Raw genomic sequence first — 18,344 nt, forward strand, 5'->3', positions numbered from 1 at the left:
TCTCCTATATCCAAAATGCTTGGTACCAGAAGCATTTTGGATATTGGAATATTCAGTACTTTGGAATATTTGCATACCATAATGAAATATAATTGGGAATGGGACCCAAATCTATGTATAGAATGCATTTATGTTTTATATACACCTTATACAAACAGCCTTCAGGTCATTTTATACAATATTTTCAATAATTTTGTGGCTCAAACAAAGTTTGTGTAAATTTAATCATCAAAAAGCAAAGGTTTCACTATCTCTGTCATGCTAAAAAAAAAATCTGTATTTCGGAATATTATGTATTTCGGAATATTTGGATATGGGAGACTCAACCTGTGTAATTATTCTAAATTATTATTTGATGAAGAAATTGAATCTGTATTGTTTTATAGGGTTTAAAAAAAATAATAAAAATAAAAAAAAAGAAATCCAGTTCCAAAACCAAAACACGGGGGCTTGCATGCATCTGTAGTGTAAATACAGCATTTATTAATTGATTGACATGAACTGGTGAGAATACTGGAGGGCATTTGGTAAAGAAGAGTGATATATTGGAATTGTATTATCAAGACATATGAGATATATCTGGCATCTAAAGTGACACATTTTGGTTTTGTTTGGGGTAGCTGGGAATTGTTGTGTATTTGCATGTAGAATAGGAAACCTAGGAATATAAATGGCTTGACAGTGCTATAAAAATGGAGGATGATATTTACAGGAAAGTTTAAGACATTTTTGGGAAGATGATGAAGATGATGAAGTTATACCAGTTATTGATATGTATGTCAAAATTATATGATCACAGTTATGACTTTAGCATAGTAAATGGAGTACTCACCATCACTGGTTGGATTTTCTGCAGATATAAAGAAATATATTAATAAAAAATTATTTAATTCTGCTTTGTATAATCATATCTCACAACATGTGAAAAAATCAGGACACATTTGGCCACAATCAGCCCACTTAAACCACATGCAGATCCCACTAACCACACACAATTCTTGCTAGGTCACATATTTTTATTACCATTCTATCAGTTTTTGGCCTTTCAACTTCAATGAGTGTAGGCTGCAAATCTTTGAATGTGAGACCAATGGAGTAGGATTCTATACAGTTTAAGTGAGGTGCCGTTTGTTCCATCAAAGTGCATTTTAAAGTAAAGGAATTAAGAATGAATTAAGCAAAGGTTGGAGTTTGATCTCCCATGAAACCAATACTGCAGTATTATAGACCAATACAATATTTAGCTATATTAGCAGCTTACAAGTAAGTACATTATATAGCATTGGATCCAGTGTCGGACTGGAGCATGATGCTTTGGGGTGTGATCAGATACCACAGGGGATGAGGCCAGCCCAAACAGGCTTGGACAGACATTATAGACCATGTAAGGACCATCTAACAGAGTAACATTGTATAATTCAAGTGCACAGTCTGGAACTGATATTAAAGCAAGTGGTGGGGCCTTTATGCAGTGGGGCCCATTGGGGATTTCCCCTGTACCCCTGTGGATCAGTCCAACACTGATTGGATCTAACAGTGATGGAGGGAAAATCAACTCTCAGAGATGTGTGGCTTCGCACATTCCTGAGAATTTTAGAATCTCAACAGTGTTCATTTTCCTGTGCACTTATATGGTGTGCAAGGAAAAACTGACTATGCTGGTATCCAAGAGGTGCATGCGTATACAGGTATATTTGTTGGTCTATTTTTTATTTGTTTAATTTTTGCTTATGGGCAAAATTATCCTGCAATGGAATAAAACAAATAAAAAAGAAAATTAATTAACAAGATGAAAACCTGTTGTAATAAGGATTGCAGTGCACAAATATAGTAGCATATTCTAGAGACATAGATGCATAATCAAAGTGTCCAAACATTTAAAATGTTTCAAGTAAGACTTTTTAGAACATAATTTATTGTTGAAGATTAATATAACTTTTTATATACAAATATGTAAACATACCTTGTCTAATAATAGGCCCCAAAGACAAAGTTGTATCTTTATCTCCATCATAGGTACGGATGTCACGGATGGTACTAAGAGACCTCATTCCAGAGCAGGACTAGAAGAATTAGAAATAGTTGAGTCAGAGCAATGGTGAAGGTGAAGCTAGCATCTGCGAGTTCTTCATTGGCATTGTATCATCTATGTGGAACTGTGTTAACTTATGTGTGATATTACTGTGCAAATATATAGTTACACATCTCTCTCTCTCTCGATATATATATATATATATATATATATATAAAAAAAAAACATTAAATCATGCACTCACAGTTACAAGAATCCATCAGCTTGGGTGCTCCTATAGGAACAATATGAAGTATTCTCAAATCCACAGGTCAATATCCAAATGACAAAAGAGCGGGGCACTCACTGGTCTTGTAGTGATATTTAAAAGAGTTGCATTTTATTCAAGCGTAAAGTTACATAGTGCAGCAATGATACAGTAAGCTGACGTTGCTAATCTTGGATGGATAATGTTGTGCCATGATTAAGGTCCATGGGAGGACCAAAACGTCACCTTATCATTGCTGCACTATGTCAGCTTATGCTTGAATAAAATGCAACTCTTAAATATCACTACAAGACTGGCGAGCGCCCTGCTCATTTGTAATATATATATATAGAAATAGACCAATCAGCCGTAAAATTAACACCACTGACAGAAAAAAGTGAATAACATTATTTCATTACAATGGCATCTGTCAAAAGGTGGTATATATTGGTCATCAAGTGAACAGTCAGTTCTTGAAGGTGATGTGGCAGGGAAAATGGGCATCTGGGTGACTTTGACAAGGGCCAAATTGTGATGGTTAGATGACTGGGTCTAAGCATCTCCAAAATGACAGGTCTTGTGGGGTGTTCCCAGTATGCACTGGTCCAAGGAAGTACAACTGGTGAAATGGTGACAAGGTCATGGGCTTCCAAGGGTCACTTATGCATGTGGGGATCGAAGGCTAGGGCACCAGTGATAGGGTAGATTTTTCATTATATTTGTGATATTTCATTGTTCATTTTATATGTTTAAATGTATTTACAGTATATTTAAGATGCGTTTAAGTGTGTATTTAAAAGTAAAATTGCTCTTACCTCTTCCCTTTAGATCTAGGGGGCTCTGGAGCCCTTTGTGGGCTGCCGGTTTCCCCAGGCCCCCTCCCAAGGAACGGAATATAAATATATATATATATATATATTTATATATAATTAATTGCATTGTGACATTGTGAATTGTGACTATAGGCCTGATTCAGAGGCTGATGTCACCGCACGTAGGTCCCGATTGTGTTCTTACTTCTTACAGAGTAACAGTTGTAATTTTAGTGGGCGTTCCTCGATGGTGACAGGGAGGTGGCTTAGGAAACTCACAAGGATGAGCATGTTATGGGAGTGTCACAGGAGTGTAAGGGAAAGTGGTTGTAAACGCAGACATGACCGCTCACATAGGAGGTCATAGTCGGATGGAAAAACTGCACCTGCCATAGGGCTGGTGCAAGTTTCAATGGGGTGTCTGATGGTGGAATCTAAGGACTCAGCATTCAGTATTACTTTGTGTACATATCGTGACAGTGGGCACCTCAGTACTTTGGACGTAAGGATGTATACAAGGATTTTGTAGCAGCAAGTCGCAGACAGACAACGACCAATGGACGGTGCTTCTGTCTCCACCTCTGAATCAGGCCCTATATGTGACCCATATTATATACAGACTTGATAAAGACATGTTAGTGTGGTTGCCATGTACAGGTTGATGTTATATAAATTATACTAATAAGTTGCCACTGCAACTATTACCAGGCGCTTACAATTAATATGATTTAATCTATAATATAAACCAGACCTCCTTTTACATAAAACAAATTATTATACAACACAGCACCCAAAGAAATGTCTCTGATCACATTAAATATCAAAAGCTAAATTTGTAATGGAAGTTAAACCATCTAGAGGGTGCACATAATTAAATCACAGGTGATAGAGATTGAATAGGTATTAATATATCACTCTATGTATACAAATACCAATTATAATAATAATAATAATAATAAAAAAAAAAGGTTTAATGAAGAATCATATTTAATAATAAAGATAATTCAAAAGAATTTTCAGTCTCTAAAGATGGATAGGATCCTGGATCCTGTTATAGGAGATTCCCCTGTTATTACCTTTCGAAAGGCCAAAAATTGTAAAAAAAATTGTGTCACCTAGTTTTTTTGCTAATCAAAAACCTAATGAGGATAAGAGTTCTAATATGTGGCTTACTGTTAGACCTAAAGGGTGCTACAAATGTGGGAGACACTCCTGCATTACCTGTCGATTTATTAAAAATAGGAGTCTTCAATTTGTCAAACAGTTTGATCAAGAATTATACGATTGACACCTTTATAAATTGTGATTCCACTTATGTGATCTATTTCATTTCCTGTCAATGTGGGAAACAATACGGGGGATGTACGATTAGGAGTTTAAACACACGGTTTCTCTAACACCGGAGGAATGTAATGAGGAAGAATTGCCTCCATAGTGTATCACGTCATGTAACCCAGCTTCACGATGGTGACGTTAATGTTTTATCAGTTCAAGGTATTGAAGCGATTCAATGTACCTCCAGAGGGAGGATAGGTTTAACTCCCTGTGCAGAAGGGAGGCTTTCTGGATTTTTTCACTAGGTACACTAATCCCAGGAGGGTTAAACGAAAACATAGAGCTTAATAATATCTAATGAGTTGAATGAAGCTATTAAATAATACATATGTGTTATGTCTTGTGATATACTTTATTTATGTGACTGTTATAATCTGATCTATGCAGTAGATTGTGAGTTTAAAACTTTATTATTGCAGCCTCAGTATATACTACTTATTGCCCACTAATATAGAGACCGTTATTGTGAATTGGGAGATTAGTGTTACACATCGGACCCCTTATAGTATATTTGGTAAAAATTCAAACGAGACAGGTGTGTGTTTTTTTTTTTTTGTGATATAAGTTTATTTGTGTCTTATCCGGGATTTGAACATTGGTCAGCTAGGAGAATAGGACTGTGGTTAGCTGAATGTGCCATAGAGCTGGTCTGATTACAACAGCATGACTTATATATTTATTACAAGACTAGATACATGAATGTTTGTATAAACTATCATGCTGCTCCTCTTAAAGAAATTATATTTAGCATACATAATTTACTGATTACTTATAAAGAGAATGTAAATGTGAATTGGGAGATCAGTTTTGTATATTAGACTTTTTATAATGTATTTGGAAAAAAACTCAAGTGAGAGAGGTGCTACTGTATTATTAGTGGTCATTAATATTAAGTAGAAATGTCTGTTTGTGATATGAGTTTATCTGTGTCCTACTTGTGAATCGAACACTGATCAGTTTGGAGAATGGTATTGTGGTCTAACTGACTGTGCCACAGAGTCGGTCATCTGATCCAACCACAAAATATATGTTTCTTATAGATTAGATAGACAAAAGTCTGTATAAAGTACCATGTTATTCCTTTTAAAAGCAATTATATTATGTTGCCATTGGTACATATTCTTTCTATGTAATTCTGTCATTTATGAGTTGTTTTATATTAAATCAGACCTCCTTATTGTTATTATTGTATTGGCTTTAAAAGTTTGTGTGCATGATATTAAGGAACAAAACTCTAAGAGGAGTCCCTTTTAAACAGGTGAATTGTATTTATTAATTATTTCTGAATGTTCTATTGGTTCCAATGCATTGCAAAAGACATCCTTGCTGTCTCAATGACTCATTACCATCTGAAGAAACCGACAGGCTACTGTGTCGGAGATACATGTCAAGGATTTAAGGATATTGGGACTATACATACCTTGAAAGTCAATTCCTTCCATATAAATTAAGAGATTTGTGGAGCATTGCAATACCATCTGAAGGCAGTATTCTGTTGCTTATGTGGGTTTACCATGAGAGGAACTTACCAGCATTTTGGAACCTCCCCACACCGGAGCCGTCCAGCCGCAATACGGGAGTTTTGTGAGTAATTAACATCCGGGCTTTTTCAATACCAAGCCATCTTCTGCTGATATATAGCTCACCTATACTCTCCCAAACCAGGCATATATTGGAACTTGCTCTTTACCACGTTTGACTATACCATGTAATGGAATACATTTTCACAAGTACCTTCTGTTTGCTCCAGGAAAAGGCTCAAAGGACTGTTCTTTTGACAAATTGTATAAGTGGATATTCACTATTCAGAGACTATTAGCCGGTCATTTAAACTCATCAATACATTGAGTTAATACGAGAAGAATATTATTGCTAATAACATCTCCACTCAGGTTTTAATATTTATTATATGCTTATTTTATGAGGTAGATGTGTATGGTTTAGTACAAGATGTTTTTATTATTATAATTGGTATTTGTATGCATAGAGTGATATATTAAAACCTATTCAATCTTCATCACCTGTGATTTAATTATGCACACCCTCTAGATGGTTTAACTTCCATTACCAATTTATGTTATATAAATAGTAAGGACTGGAGTGGACAGTGTCTATATAGTGCACAGGAAAGTGTGGAAAGAATGCAAGTAAATAATGAGGTGTCCCAAGAAAAAATAAACATAGAAAGCGTACAGTATAATAATATCATTAAAACACTTTGTTTTTTTTATATAGATTACAGTCATTTACTATGCAGGGTTATTAGTAGAGATGTGCGGTTTGGTTTTCCTAAAAACTGAACACACCCGAATTTTGGGGTTCCAAGTAGATCCGAGTCCTGGCTCAGGTCCGCTGTAAGTACGGAATTCGGATTTAAAAAACGAATCTCGGGTTTTGTATTACATGTTAACAGGTCCAAATTACTACTTTAAAGAACTCCAAAACTGAAAATGAATCTGAACCAAAACACTTGAGCGTGGTATTGCCAAACCCAAAACCATTACATTGTTGTTTTTACACTATAGCAGTAATTTGTTGCATTTGGCTTGTACTCACAGGTGTGCATATCTCATTGGCCTTATTACAAATATGAATGTCACAGTGGAAATAGACTACATTTAAATCCTTGACATATCCAAAGAGCTGAACTGAGAAGCGTCCATACTGAGAGTTTCCATTTTCAATCACATTAATAGTGGAGTCCTGATTGCTGGGACAGCTGTAAAACAACAATATCCAACAACAATGAGATAATTTGCTTGATTCAGAATTTGAATAGGTTAGACATGTTATTGACTGTGGTCACTGCATGGATTGTACCTTAAGCTTAACACACATTAACTAGTTGGCTGGTTGGAGTGATAATTGGGTTATGCCTGGCAGCAAACAATAATAATTTGTTTGCTCTCAAATGCCAAAAATGTCCGAAAACAGTCATTAAGACAAGTTGGTCAAATCAAATGTTTGATTTAACCAACCCAACTAAACAAAAATAGTCCATTTACTTCTGCTCCCACAGGGTTGTATATCCAAGTAATTACTTCGGTCGGGCATGTGCTCGAGTCCCTTTCTGGTTTAGCAACACCTTTAGGTGTGGCCTGCTCATAGCTTTTTTCTCTGCAAATGTCCACTGTAGAGCACAGATTTTAGCATAAGCATTTCAAGACTTTCCACAAAAAGGCAGGACTTTGGCAGTCTTTTCTGTAAGCCAAAGCTTTTATAATTGTTCAACATTTATGAAACATTTAATCATTTGGTTCTTCTTAATTATTTTTTTTATTGCATTCTTTCAAGATGTAATGCAGTTTTGAGATTAAATAGTGGAATTCTTGTCCACTAAGGCAAGATTCTTTTCATGAAACTTCATAAATGAATCAAAATGGTTATGGACTAATGTTGAATATTTTTGGAAATTACACGTTTTTCTTCTGTCAAATTATTTGCATACATAGTGCTCACTTTTCTTTGTAAGTTTTTTATATGTATACAGATATCTGGATATAGCACTGACTTGGTAGATTTTTAAGTCATCTATTTACCAACTGGGAAATCACAGCTTGACAGAGGCCAGCACTGAGGCAGGATTCCTCAAAGTGTTTAGAGACAGAATGAAGGCCTGTTTTAAATATAATTTAATTTTCTCTCTTTTTTGAACAAAAGTGATGTCATAATTGTTCAGTTGCAAAGAAGCTAACTGGTCTGATGAAAAAGTCGGTCAGCTTTAGTGAGTACACTTCATGATTATTTAGGTGGTCAGATAATCATTCAGTTGGTTAGTTGGATCATGAAAAGATTATATAATGCTTTATCTTTAGCAACTAGTATAGGTTGGTACAAGTTTTCGCTGCGGCTGTTGATGACTAGCATCAACCCAAGCGTACATATCAGGCAAATATAGTAGTGTGGATCTTTGCTCCAAGAGTAGAGTACACCCATCAGATACAACTCCTGACTGTGTCTCTGTGGTTGTGTCCACCTCTAACCTTGTAACAATTATGGAAACACACCTTCGCTGTACATATGCAAACAGCTGTGTGTATGCAAACAAATGTATGCATATGCATTTTTTGCATGCACAAACTTTATGAAAATGTGTATTTTATGCAAAAAAAAAGGTTGCTTCCAATTCAGAATAAGACTTATTTTATCAAAAGAAAAATCATCTAGATTCTGTTAAATAAATCAGAGTATTATGCTGATTACAAACCTGTCTTTCAAGATATCATATTTTGCTGAGGAAGATGGGTCACTTGATATAGTTGCATAACAATTTTTCATGAGCACAGCCCATGTACTGCTATCTCCTGATTTTAGAATTATTCCAACATACAATTTGCTTTTTGATGTTAGCAGAGCCTCTGAGCCCTCATAGGGTATCTTGTAGCTTGAGTCTTGGTAGAGGGCAATAGTTATGGATAGCAGATACAGTGTAGCCGCGCTAAATGAAAAGCAGCTCTATATGAAATAAATAGCTTGATAAAAAATGATAAGAGCGCTACTGATGTAATAAAACCAATAAAATAAACCAAGCAAGGAAAAAAGGAGAGAGAAGAAAAGAAAAAAGTTTGACAAACACCATAGATGATTTATAGCTCTTTTGAGATAATTCAATGGAGACCTACTAGGATAAGTTCCAAAAGGTGTACAAGGGATCACATACTGACTTTCCCTACCTCTATCCTGGAATGGAAGTGGCAGTAAAGTCCCGTTGGTCTTGTCCCGGTGATGATGCGATCCCTGCCGATGGTACTGAGATGTTAATCTCCACGCTCCTTCCCTCTGCTGCCTCCTGGTGGTAAAGCGTCTCTCACGGCTTGCAGCTGTGGGTTGTTTACAGCGTTCTATCCCAGCGTGACTGGCCCAGCCTTGCGGAGGGTAATGATGTACTTGGTGGATGCCGCGGGTGACGGTGTGAATGCGGAGAGTTCCGCCCCCTTTGGTGGGTCTCGCACCAAAGGGGGCATGCTGTCGATGGTAACTGACAGCATGCCACCTTTGGTGGGCGTGCCGGGGGCGTGGCTGCCCAGACGGAGGCATTCCCATGGGAATGCCTTCCGTCTGGAGCCGGCCTCACTGACATCACTAGTGATGTCAGTGGGAGTGCTTTTGGCTCTGATAGAGCCAAAAGCACTCCTGGGCTTGCGGCAGTGAGACCCTACCACAAGGGTCTCATTGCAAGCCCGATGGTCGCAATGGTCGCGTGGTAACCCACAGTTATGCGAGCGTCCAAGAGGCTGCTCCATTTTTAGGTAGGAGGGCCCTGATTCAGAGCGAGCGCTCTGGTTAGAGTGTCCGGCTCTGAATCATGCCCTCAGTTTGGTTGTGGAAGATGGTTGTATACAATTGTGGGATTTATGTGAATATTACATGTCAAAGTGCAGTTGGTGAGAGAGGTGCTTATAATATGGGCAGCAAATAACTGTGACTGTTAAGTTAATTGGTTTCTATGGGCAACTTCATCACTTGTCCACTTCTCTACTTTTCACAAGGTTTGATACATTTCTCCACAATGTATGTCTGCATATATCTCTTGTAGGGTGTGCGGCCGGCGGTTCAAAGCCTGGCAGCCCAGCAAGTGTAAAGATCCCAATCGTCAAAAGGTAACAATTCTACCACCTAACCCTAACTCTCCCTCAGGGGTGCCTAACCCTAACCTCCCCCAATTACATAACCCTAAACCCCCCCTAAGTGCCTAAACCTAACCCCCCCTTCCCCACAGCCTAAACCTAAGTCTCCCGGGGGGGTGCCTAACCCTAACCCCCCCGGGGGTGCCTAACGCTAACCCACCCTTCCCCTAGCCTAACCCTAAACTCCCGAGGGGCTGTCTAGCCCTAAGTCACCCCAGGAACACTAAACCTAACCCTCCCCCAGCCCCACAGCTGTCTGCGCCCGGCTTACCTTTGTTCGGCATGCGTATGGATAATGACAGGCATCAAGTTTTCGATGCCTGTCATTAGCACCATGCCGGGATAGAGAGTCTGGAAGCCGGTGGTTGGTATTTAGACCATTGGCTTCCTGACTACATCCCCTCTTGTACAGTAGGTCTGTATATGCATGTGTTTGTTGAGCATGCATGTGTCACTGCATGCATGTATGTCTCTTTGTACATGCGCATCTCTGATTGTGTGGCTATGCATTTGTGTCTCTGTGGGCATTTGCATGAATGTCTGTGTGGTAGTGCATGAGGGTGTCACTGGAAAGGATCAGTTACTTGCCAGACAGAAAGTTACACTATTGCAGAGCCACTGCTGTCTGGACACAATGGGACAGATTCTGAATCATACTGTTATGGATTGGATGGTTAATCAGACAAGAATTGTCAGAGGACTGCTGCCAGTTAACTAGTTGTGGCCAAGTGTAGAATATGAAGGGCAGCATTGAGGGCTGATTTGATAGAGGCTAGTCGTGGCCAATGGGCAGACGATGTGATGCAGCCTTTGGGCTGTTGGAGCAGCCTTGGGGGCTGATTGTGGCCTTTAAAGTCATGGCCAAGGGACTAATGGAGTGAAGCAGCCTTTGGGCTGTTGCAGCAGCCTTGAATTCTGATAGTGACCTGGGGCCCCAGGACCATTGCAGCGTTTGGGCTGATGAGACTCAGGAGAGGAATGCAACAGAGAACGTAGCGCTGCTACCAGTGCCGCCAGGATGACACTGGTGACGGTGTGCTAGATTGTGCACCTGGAATGCAGAGCTGCTACCAGTGCCGCTGGGATGACACTGGCGACAGTGTGCTAGATGGCGCACCTGGAATGCAGAGCTGCTACCAGTGTCACCGGGATGACACTGGCAATGGTGTGCTAGATGGCACACCTGGAATGCAGAACTGCTACCAGTGTCGCCAGGACGACACTGGTGATGGTGTGCTAGATTGCGTACCTGGAATGTAGAACTGTGACTAGCGCCATTGGGTTGATACAAGCTGCTGGATGGTGACAGGCGCTTCAGAGGTAGGAAGCACTCTGTGCTGCCCAGATGGTACAAGCAACACATGTGGACGGACTACAGGTGGAGACACCTGGATGGAACAAATGGCACACACAGAGCACAGCAAGAGTGACTCTGAACTCAACTGGCAGGCAGGTTACAGGAACCGGAAGTATGAAGAAACTTCTATCACCGGCATGGAGTGCAGGGCTTGCTGGATTTTAACAGAGATAGAGTCCAATCAGAGCAAGTCTCCCTTAATAACAGACTACTGTGCAGCTGGGCTGTGTCCTGACAGGAGAATCAAGTAATGCACCTGATACTGCACACAGACAGGCAGTAATTAGTGCAGTTCCTCAGTAGCAACTAAGGCTTGAACTCCAAACAATATGATCTGCTTAACTGATCCTAACAGTACCCCCCCCTGTGACGAGGGGTTAAGGAACCCCTAGACCCAGGATTGTCTGGAAAGACCACAAAAATTTTTCTCCTCCAGGATAGGAGCGTGCAAAGAGTCTTCCAGAATCCAGGAGCACTCCTCAGGACAATACCCCTTCCAGTGTACCAGAAATTAAAGACAGCCTCATTCTTGAGTCCAGGATTTTTTTTACTACAAACTCTCGTTGACCTTGAACAAGAATGGGTGGTGGCCTGATTGAGTGTCTGAGAGAGTATCTGGTGGAGAAGAACACTGGCTTGAGGAGAGCACAGTGGAAGGTAGCTTCAAACGGAATGCCACAGGATTAATTTGTGCAATAATTTTGAACGGCCCAATGAACTTAGGTCCCAATTTTTGTGACCTTTGGTGCAGATTGATATTCCTGGTGGACAGCCAGACCAAATCCCCCACCTTCAGCCTACAAGGCCTACGATGTCTATCTGCCCAGACCTTGGAATGACCAGACACCTGCCGAAGGGACTGATGCACTTTCCTCCAGACGGATCAAAATCTGGAAACAGATGAAGGACTGGAATATGATGAAGACACAAAAGAATTGCTTCTGGGATGATTTCCAAAATTGCAAAAGAACGGGGACACAGAAGATGTGGAATGGGAAGAATTGTTTTATGCAAATTCTGAAAATGGCAAAAGGGACACCCAATTGTTCTGGCATTTAGCAATAAAACACCAGAGATACTGCTCCAAAGACTGATTGGCCCACTCTGTCTGCCCATTGGTCTGTGGATGATATACTGATGGGAGACTGACCTTTGATGCCCAGATCAGCACAGAAGCACCTGCAGAACCTAGCAACAAACTGGGTACCACGGTCAGAAATGATATCCAAAGGCAGTCCATGTGTTCTGAAGATGTGTTGCACAAAAAGACTTGACAATTCTTTGGCTGAGGGCAATTTGCTGAGAGGGACGAAATGCACCATTTAGAAAATCTGTCGACAATGATCCAGATAACTGTACAGTGAGCAGAAGATGGAAGTTCCATCACAAAGTCCATTGCGATGTGTGTCCATGGTTTAAGGGGCATGGCCAATGGACACAACAGACCTGTAGGCGCAGTACGGAGAGTCTTATTCCTGGCACATACATCGCAAGCCACCACAAACTCACGGATATCTCGAGACATGGACTGCCACCAAACTGAACGAGACATAAGATCTAGAGTCCTGGCAACACCTGGATGACCCCCAGCCTTGGACGAATTGAAATCCTTAAGGACTGCCTTGTGGTACCTTACCGGAATGAACATTATCCCTCTAGGCATTTCCGGGGGAGCTTCAGCTTGATGCTGTCTGAGAGAGTCTGCCAAGGTCCTTGAAGGGATGATGGTCTCCTCATTATCCATAAGACACAGGTCAGTAGGGAAGCTTTGGGACAGAGCATTTGCTTTCACATTCTTAGACCCAGGCCAAAAAGAGATGTTGAAATTAAAATGCATGAAAAACAAGGCCCATCGTGCCTGCCTGGCATTCAATCTTTTGGCGGACTCAATGTATGCTAGATTCTTATAATCCGTCAAGACGGACACTACATGATTAGCCCCCTCTAACCAGTGTCGCCAATCTACAAATGCCCACTTAATTGCCAGGAGCTCTTGATTGCCCACATCGTAATTTCTCTCAGCTGCTTGAAATTTCCTAGAGAAGAAGGCACAAGGATGTTGTTTGTTGTATTTCAAATCTTTCTGGGAAAGAATGGCCCCAACTCCAACTTCCGAGGCATCTACCTCCACCACAAAATGGAGGTCAGGACCAGGATGACGGATGACAGGTGCGCCCACAAAGGCCGACTTGAGCTGTTTGACAATAGGAGATACGAGAGTGGAGAACAATTTGATGAAGCAACGGTAATAATTAGAGAATCCTAGGAACTGCTAAGTGGCCTTGAGGGACGTGGGTTGTAAGAGTGCCTTCACCTAACTTGGGTCCATGGAGAACCCCGACGAGGAAATTACATAACCCAAGAAGGAGATCTGCTCCACCTCAAGTTCACATTTCTCCAACTAAATGTACAGGCTATTCTCCAGAAGTCTTCGCAACACCTGCCTGACGTGTTCTCGGTGTTCTTCCAGGGACTTAGAATAAATGAGGATGTCATCTAAGTACACCAGAGCAAAAACCCCCAGGAAATCCCTCAGGACCTCATTAATAAAATCTTGGAATACAGCAGGGGCAATGGACAGACCGAATGGCATCACCAAGTACTCAAAATGCCCAGAGTGGGTGTTGAAAGCTGTCTTCCACTCATCTCCTTTGTGGATGCGGATGAGGTTGTAGGTTCCACGTAAATCAATTTTGGAGAAGATTGAAGCCTCCTGTAATTGGTCGAAAAGAACTGAGATCAGAGGCAGAGGGTATGCGTTCTTCACTGTTATCTTGTTCAGGTCACAAAAGTAAATGCAATGCCGGAGGGACCCATCCTTTTTTTGAACAAGAAAGAACCCTGCACCCACTGGGGATTTGGCCGGTTGAATGAACCCCTTCTCAAGGGCATCTGGAATGTATTCCTGCATAGCCCTATCCTCAGGGATTGATCATTGATATAGTCTACCCTTAGGAAGTCTGGCATCCGGTAGCAGGTCGATGGCACAGTCAAAGGAACAATGAGGTGGCAAGACATCAGCTTTTTTCTTGGAAAAAACTTCTGCGAGATCGCAGTATGGAGCTGGAATCTTAGGAGAGTCCATGGAGATGACAGTGGCAAGATGAAGTGGATGAGACAAACAATGGACAAAACAAGTAGAACCCCACTGGAGAATCTCCCCCATCTGCCACTGAATAACAGGATTGTGCTTCTTCAGCCATGGTAAGCATAACACAATGGGAGCCATAGGACACTGAAGGAGAAGAAATGAGAGCTCTTCTTGATGCAAGGCACCTACTGTCAACTGAATAGGTGGCATCCGGGAACTGAAGATATACTTCCCATCCAAACCAATAACAGCAACCGAATTGTCCAGAGATCGGGAAGTAGACCCAAAGTCTCGAAGAATGCTTGGTCGATGAAGTTCTCTGCAGCTCCACTGTCTATAAAGGCAGAGACAGGAATCTGGCTGTGAGAAATTTTAAGCAAAGCAGGGAAAAGGACAGAATTTTTTCGGAGAAATGGATGCAAGACCTAGATGTATCCCTCCACAAACATCTAGACCTTGTCTTTTCCAGTCCTTACAGGATAGTGTTGGGCCAAATGTCCCTTGCCTCCGCAATACATTCATAGACCCAGCACGTGCCTTCTCCATTTCTTTTCTGTCAGAAGACGGTATGCTTCCAGTTGCATTGGCTTCTCCTGTTTAGCAGCCGGAATCCAAAGAGAGGAATGAGGAGCTTACAATGGCAGGTTCATTTCCAACCTTCGCTCCCGGAGACGTCAGTCTATATGAATAGACAAACTCATGTGGTCATCCAGGGTGCTCGTGGTGGGATGCTGGAATGAGACGTCCTTGATCTGGTCAGACAGCCCCCAATGAAACTGGCTATGCAGTGCAGGATCATTCCATCCAGAGTCCACGGCCCACTTACGGAACTCTGTACAGTAATCCTCCGCTGCCTGGCTTTCCTGTTTCAGAGAGCGGAGGCAGGCCTCTGCTATAGCTGTATTGTCGAGATCGTCATAAAGCAGTCCCAAGGCAGCGAAGAAGGCATCCACTGTCAGGAGTGCAGAAGAAGTGGGAGGCAGCCCGAATACCCAGGTCTGTGGGTCCCCCTGTAGAAGGGAAATAATAATCCCGACTCGCTGGACTTCGGAACCAGAGGAGTGAGGCCTGAGTCTAAAGTACAGCTTACAAGCATCCTTGCAATTGCCAGTCTTTACAGCTTCCAGAAAAGCAATAGGGCAAGTGAAGTTTGGGTTCACAAACCGTGGCAACAAGGGGAGCGGACCTTGGCTCCTCAACTTTGAGGGAGAGTTGCTGGACTTTTTGAGTTAACACCTGAATCTGGGCGGTCAGGATTTGCACTGGATTTTGACTGTGATCCATGATTAACCTACTTTTTTTGGGCCGGTGATAATGTTATGGATTGGATGGTTAAGTAGATGAGTTGCCAGAGGTCTGCTGCCAGTTGACTAGTTGTGGCCAAGTGTAGAATATGAGGGGTGGCCTTTGAGCTGTAGAGGCAGCCTTGAGGGCTGATTTGATAGAGGCTAGTCGTGGCCAAAGGGCAGATGATGTGATGCAGCCTTTGGGCTGTTGGAGCAGCCTTGGGGGCTGATTGTTGCCTTTATAGTTGTGGCCAAGGGACTAATGGAGTGAAGCAGCCTTTGGGCTGTTACAGCAGCCTTAAGGGCTGATAGTGACCTGGGGCCCCAGGACCGTTGCAGCCTTTGGGCTGATGAGACTCAGGAGAGGAATGCAACAGAGTACGTAGCACTGTTACCAGTGTCGCTGAGATGACACTGGCAACAGTGTGCTAGTTTGCACACCTGGAATGCAGAGCTGCTACCAGTGCTGCTGGGATGACACTGGCGATGGTGTGCTAGATGGCACACCTGGAATGCAGAGCTGCTACCAGTGTCACCGGGATGACACTGGCGACGGTGTGCTAGATGGTGTACCTGGAACGCAGAGCTGCTACAAGTGTTTTGCCGGGATGACACTGGCGATGGTGTGCTAGATGGCACACCTGGAACACAGAACTGTGACTAGCGCCGCCGGGTTGACACAAGCTGCTGGATGGTGATAGGCGCTTTGGAGGTAGGAAGCACTCCATGCTGCCCAGATGGTACAAGCAACACCTGGATGGAACAAACGGCACACACAGAGCACAGCAAGTCTGACTCTGAACTCAACTGACAGGCAGGATACAGGAACCAGAAGTAAGAAGAAACTTCTATCACCGGCATGGAGTGCAGGGCTTGCTGGATTTTAACAGAGATAGAGTTCAATCAGAGCAAGTCTCCCTTAATGACAGACTACTGTGCAGCTAGGCTGTGTCCAGACAGGAGAATCAATTAATGCACCTGACACTGCACACAGACAGGCAGTAATTAGTGCAGTGCCTCAGTAGCAACTAAGGCTGGAACTCCAAGCAATATGATCTGCTTAACTGCAGATCCTAACACATACACATCTGGCTTTGGCAGCCTAGGGACTAAGATACACTAATTAAGCTACTGTATCTGTCCATCTGTGTGCGTATTTGTTGGTTTTCATTTGTCCTGGTGCAGTGCCCACTGTTTTTGTTCGTTGATGCTTCAGTCATCATTAGTATGTGGAACACCAGCCCCATGCTGGGTGCCAAAAATCCATCTGAAACAGATGTCCCATCTGCTTCCAACACCTGCATTAAGGACAGAGGTCAGGGTACACGTCCACGTCACTGTAATGACACTTCCGTCAGATTCGTCACCCAGTTGCCTTCCAGAAACTTCTACTTAACATTAGGCTTCATCCGCTCAAGATATGATATGGATGGAGCTACTGTACTTGCATTGCACAATTAAGGGGTCTATTTATCATTCAATTTGTCTTTGGAGTATACCCACAAATATTTAGTATCCCCAAGATCTATTATGAAGGGACCGCAGTAATTATCTCTGATGTCTGCTGCACTCCCTCCATTACTGATAGCAGCCCCAACCTCCATAGGTTTCTATGGGGGATGTGATGCTGTCAGATTTACCAAGCAGCTTGGCCCCCGCAGCTATAGTAACACATCTGAAGATGGTGTTATACAGCTTTAGCCTATGGTCTACACTACAAAATATACCAGAATAGGGCCCCCCTGGCAATGTAGACCGCACATACACTGGAGTCCTGGCACAGGAGTGAAGAGACCAGAGCCAATGTCCCTGGGTGTGCAACATCATACATTCCTATGGTACAGTATAAACGCATACTGCAATGCAATCATGGGTGCTAATATGTGCCCAGATCACCTTGCAAATGCGATATACTTAAGACACATGCGCAGTTGGGACAACATCGCTAAATGCACACGTTTCCTCAGATACATATCAGTATCAGCCCCAATGTAGGCAATTTGCACCTTGGTACAGTTATATAGTGATATCATTCCCTGCATAGGCTTGACCCCTGATTGGTTTTAGCATTCTACTTATCTTCAGCTGTGTTTCATGTCCTACATTCTTTGTGTAGTAATAAAGATGTTACTGTAACTTCCACTTGCAAGTTGAATATTTCAGTTTCAGTTTTAACTTATCTTGCAGCTATTCCTGCTTCTTACACAGAGAATATGAAGCTTCCTAAACATTTTCTGCATACAAGCAGTTAAACATTAACACATGGGGAGAGGAGGCTGATTATGAGTTGGGAGCAAAGGCAAAATGCAACTTCACAGCTGGACAAACCATCTTGCACCAAAAGGGGAGCAAATGCATTTATATGCTATGCATGCAGGGTAAATACTGGTTGCTTTTGCATGTAGCCCACATATACTGGGCAGCTTTATTTTACACTGTATGTAATTTAAATTTGAGTTTGGTCACGATCCTCTCACATATAAATCTCTAACTCTCTCCTGCAGTGCAGCATGGTTTGGCCAAGGTGTAAAGTTACTTGCTCTTTTTTGCTTTGCTC

The 18,344-nt window shown here is 41.9% G+C and overlaps 1 protein-coding gene across 1 annotated transcript in view; it reads right to left on the minus strand.

Moving 5' to 3' along the window:
- Nucleotides 1-785: 785 nt before the first annotated feature.
- Nucleotides 786-18,344, minus strand: part of LOC148538920 (pancreatic secretory granule membrane major glycoprotein GP2-like) — a 41,836-nt gene continuing 24,277 nt past the window's right edge. The window contains exons 7-10 of the mRNA XM_088452096.1: nt 8,634-8,864; nt 6,983-7,145; nt 1,964-2,063; nt 786-850 (exon numbers count right to left, since the gene is read on the minus strand). Coding sequence (XP_088308222.1) covers nt 786-850; nt 1,964-2,063; nt 6,983-7,145; nt 8,634-8,864 — 559 coding nt within the window. The remainder of the gene's footprint in view (nt 851-1,963; nt 2,064-6,982; nt 7,146-8,633; nt 8,865-18,344) is intronic.

This window comes from Taudactylus pleione, unplaced genomic scaffold (assembly GCF_031769625.1).
Source record: "Taudactylus pleione unplaced genomic scaffold, aTauple2 ptg000032l, whole genome shotgun sequence".
Lineage (NCBI taxonomy): Eukaryota > Metazoa > Chordata > Amphibia > Anura > Myobatrachidae > Taudactylus > Taudactylus pleione.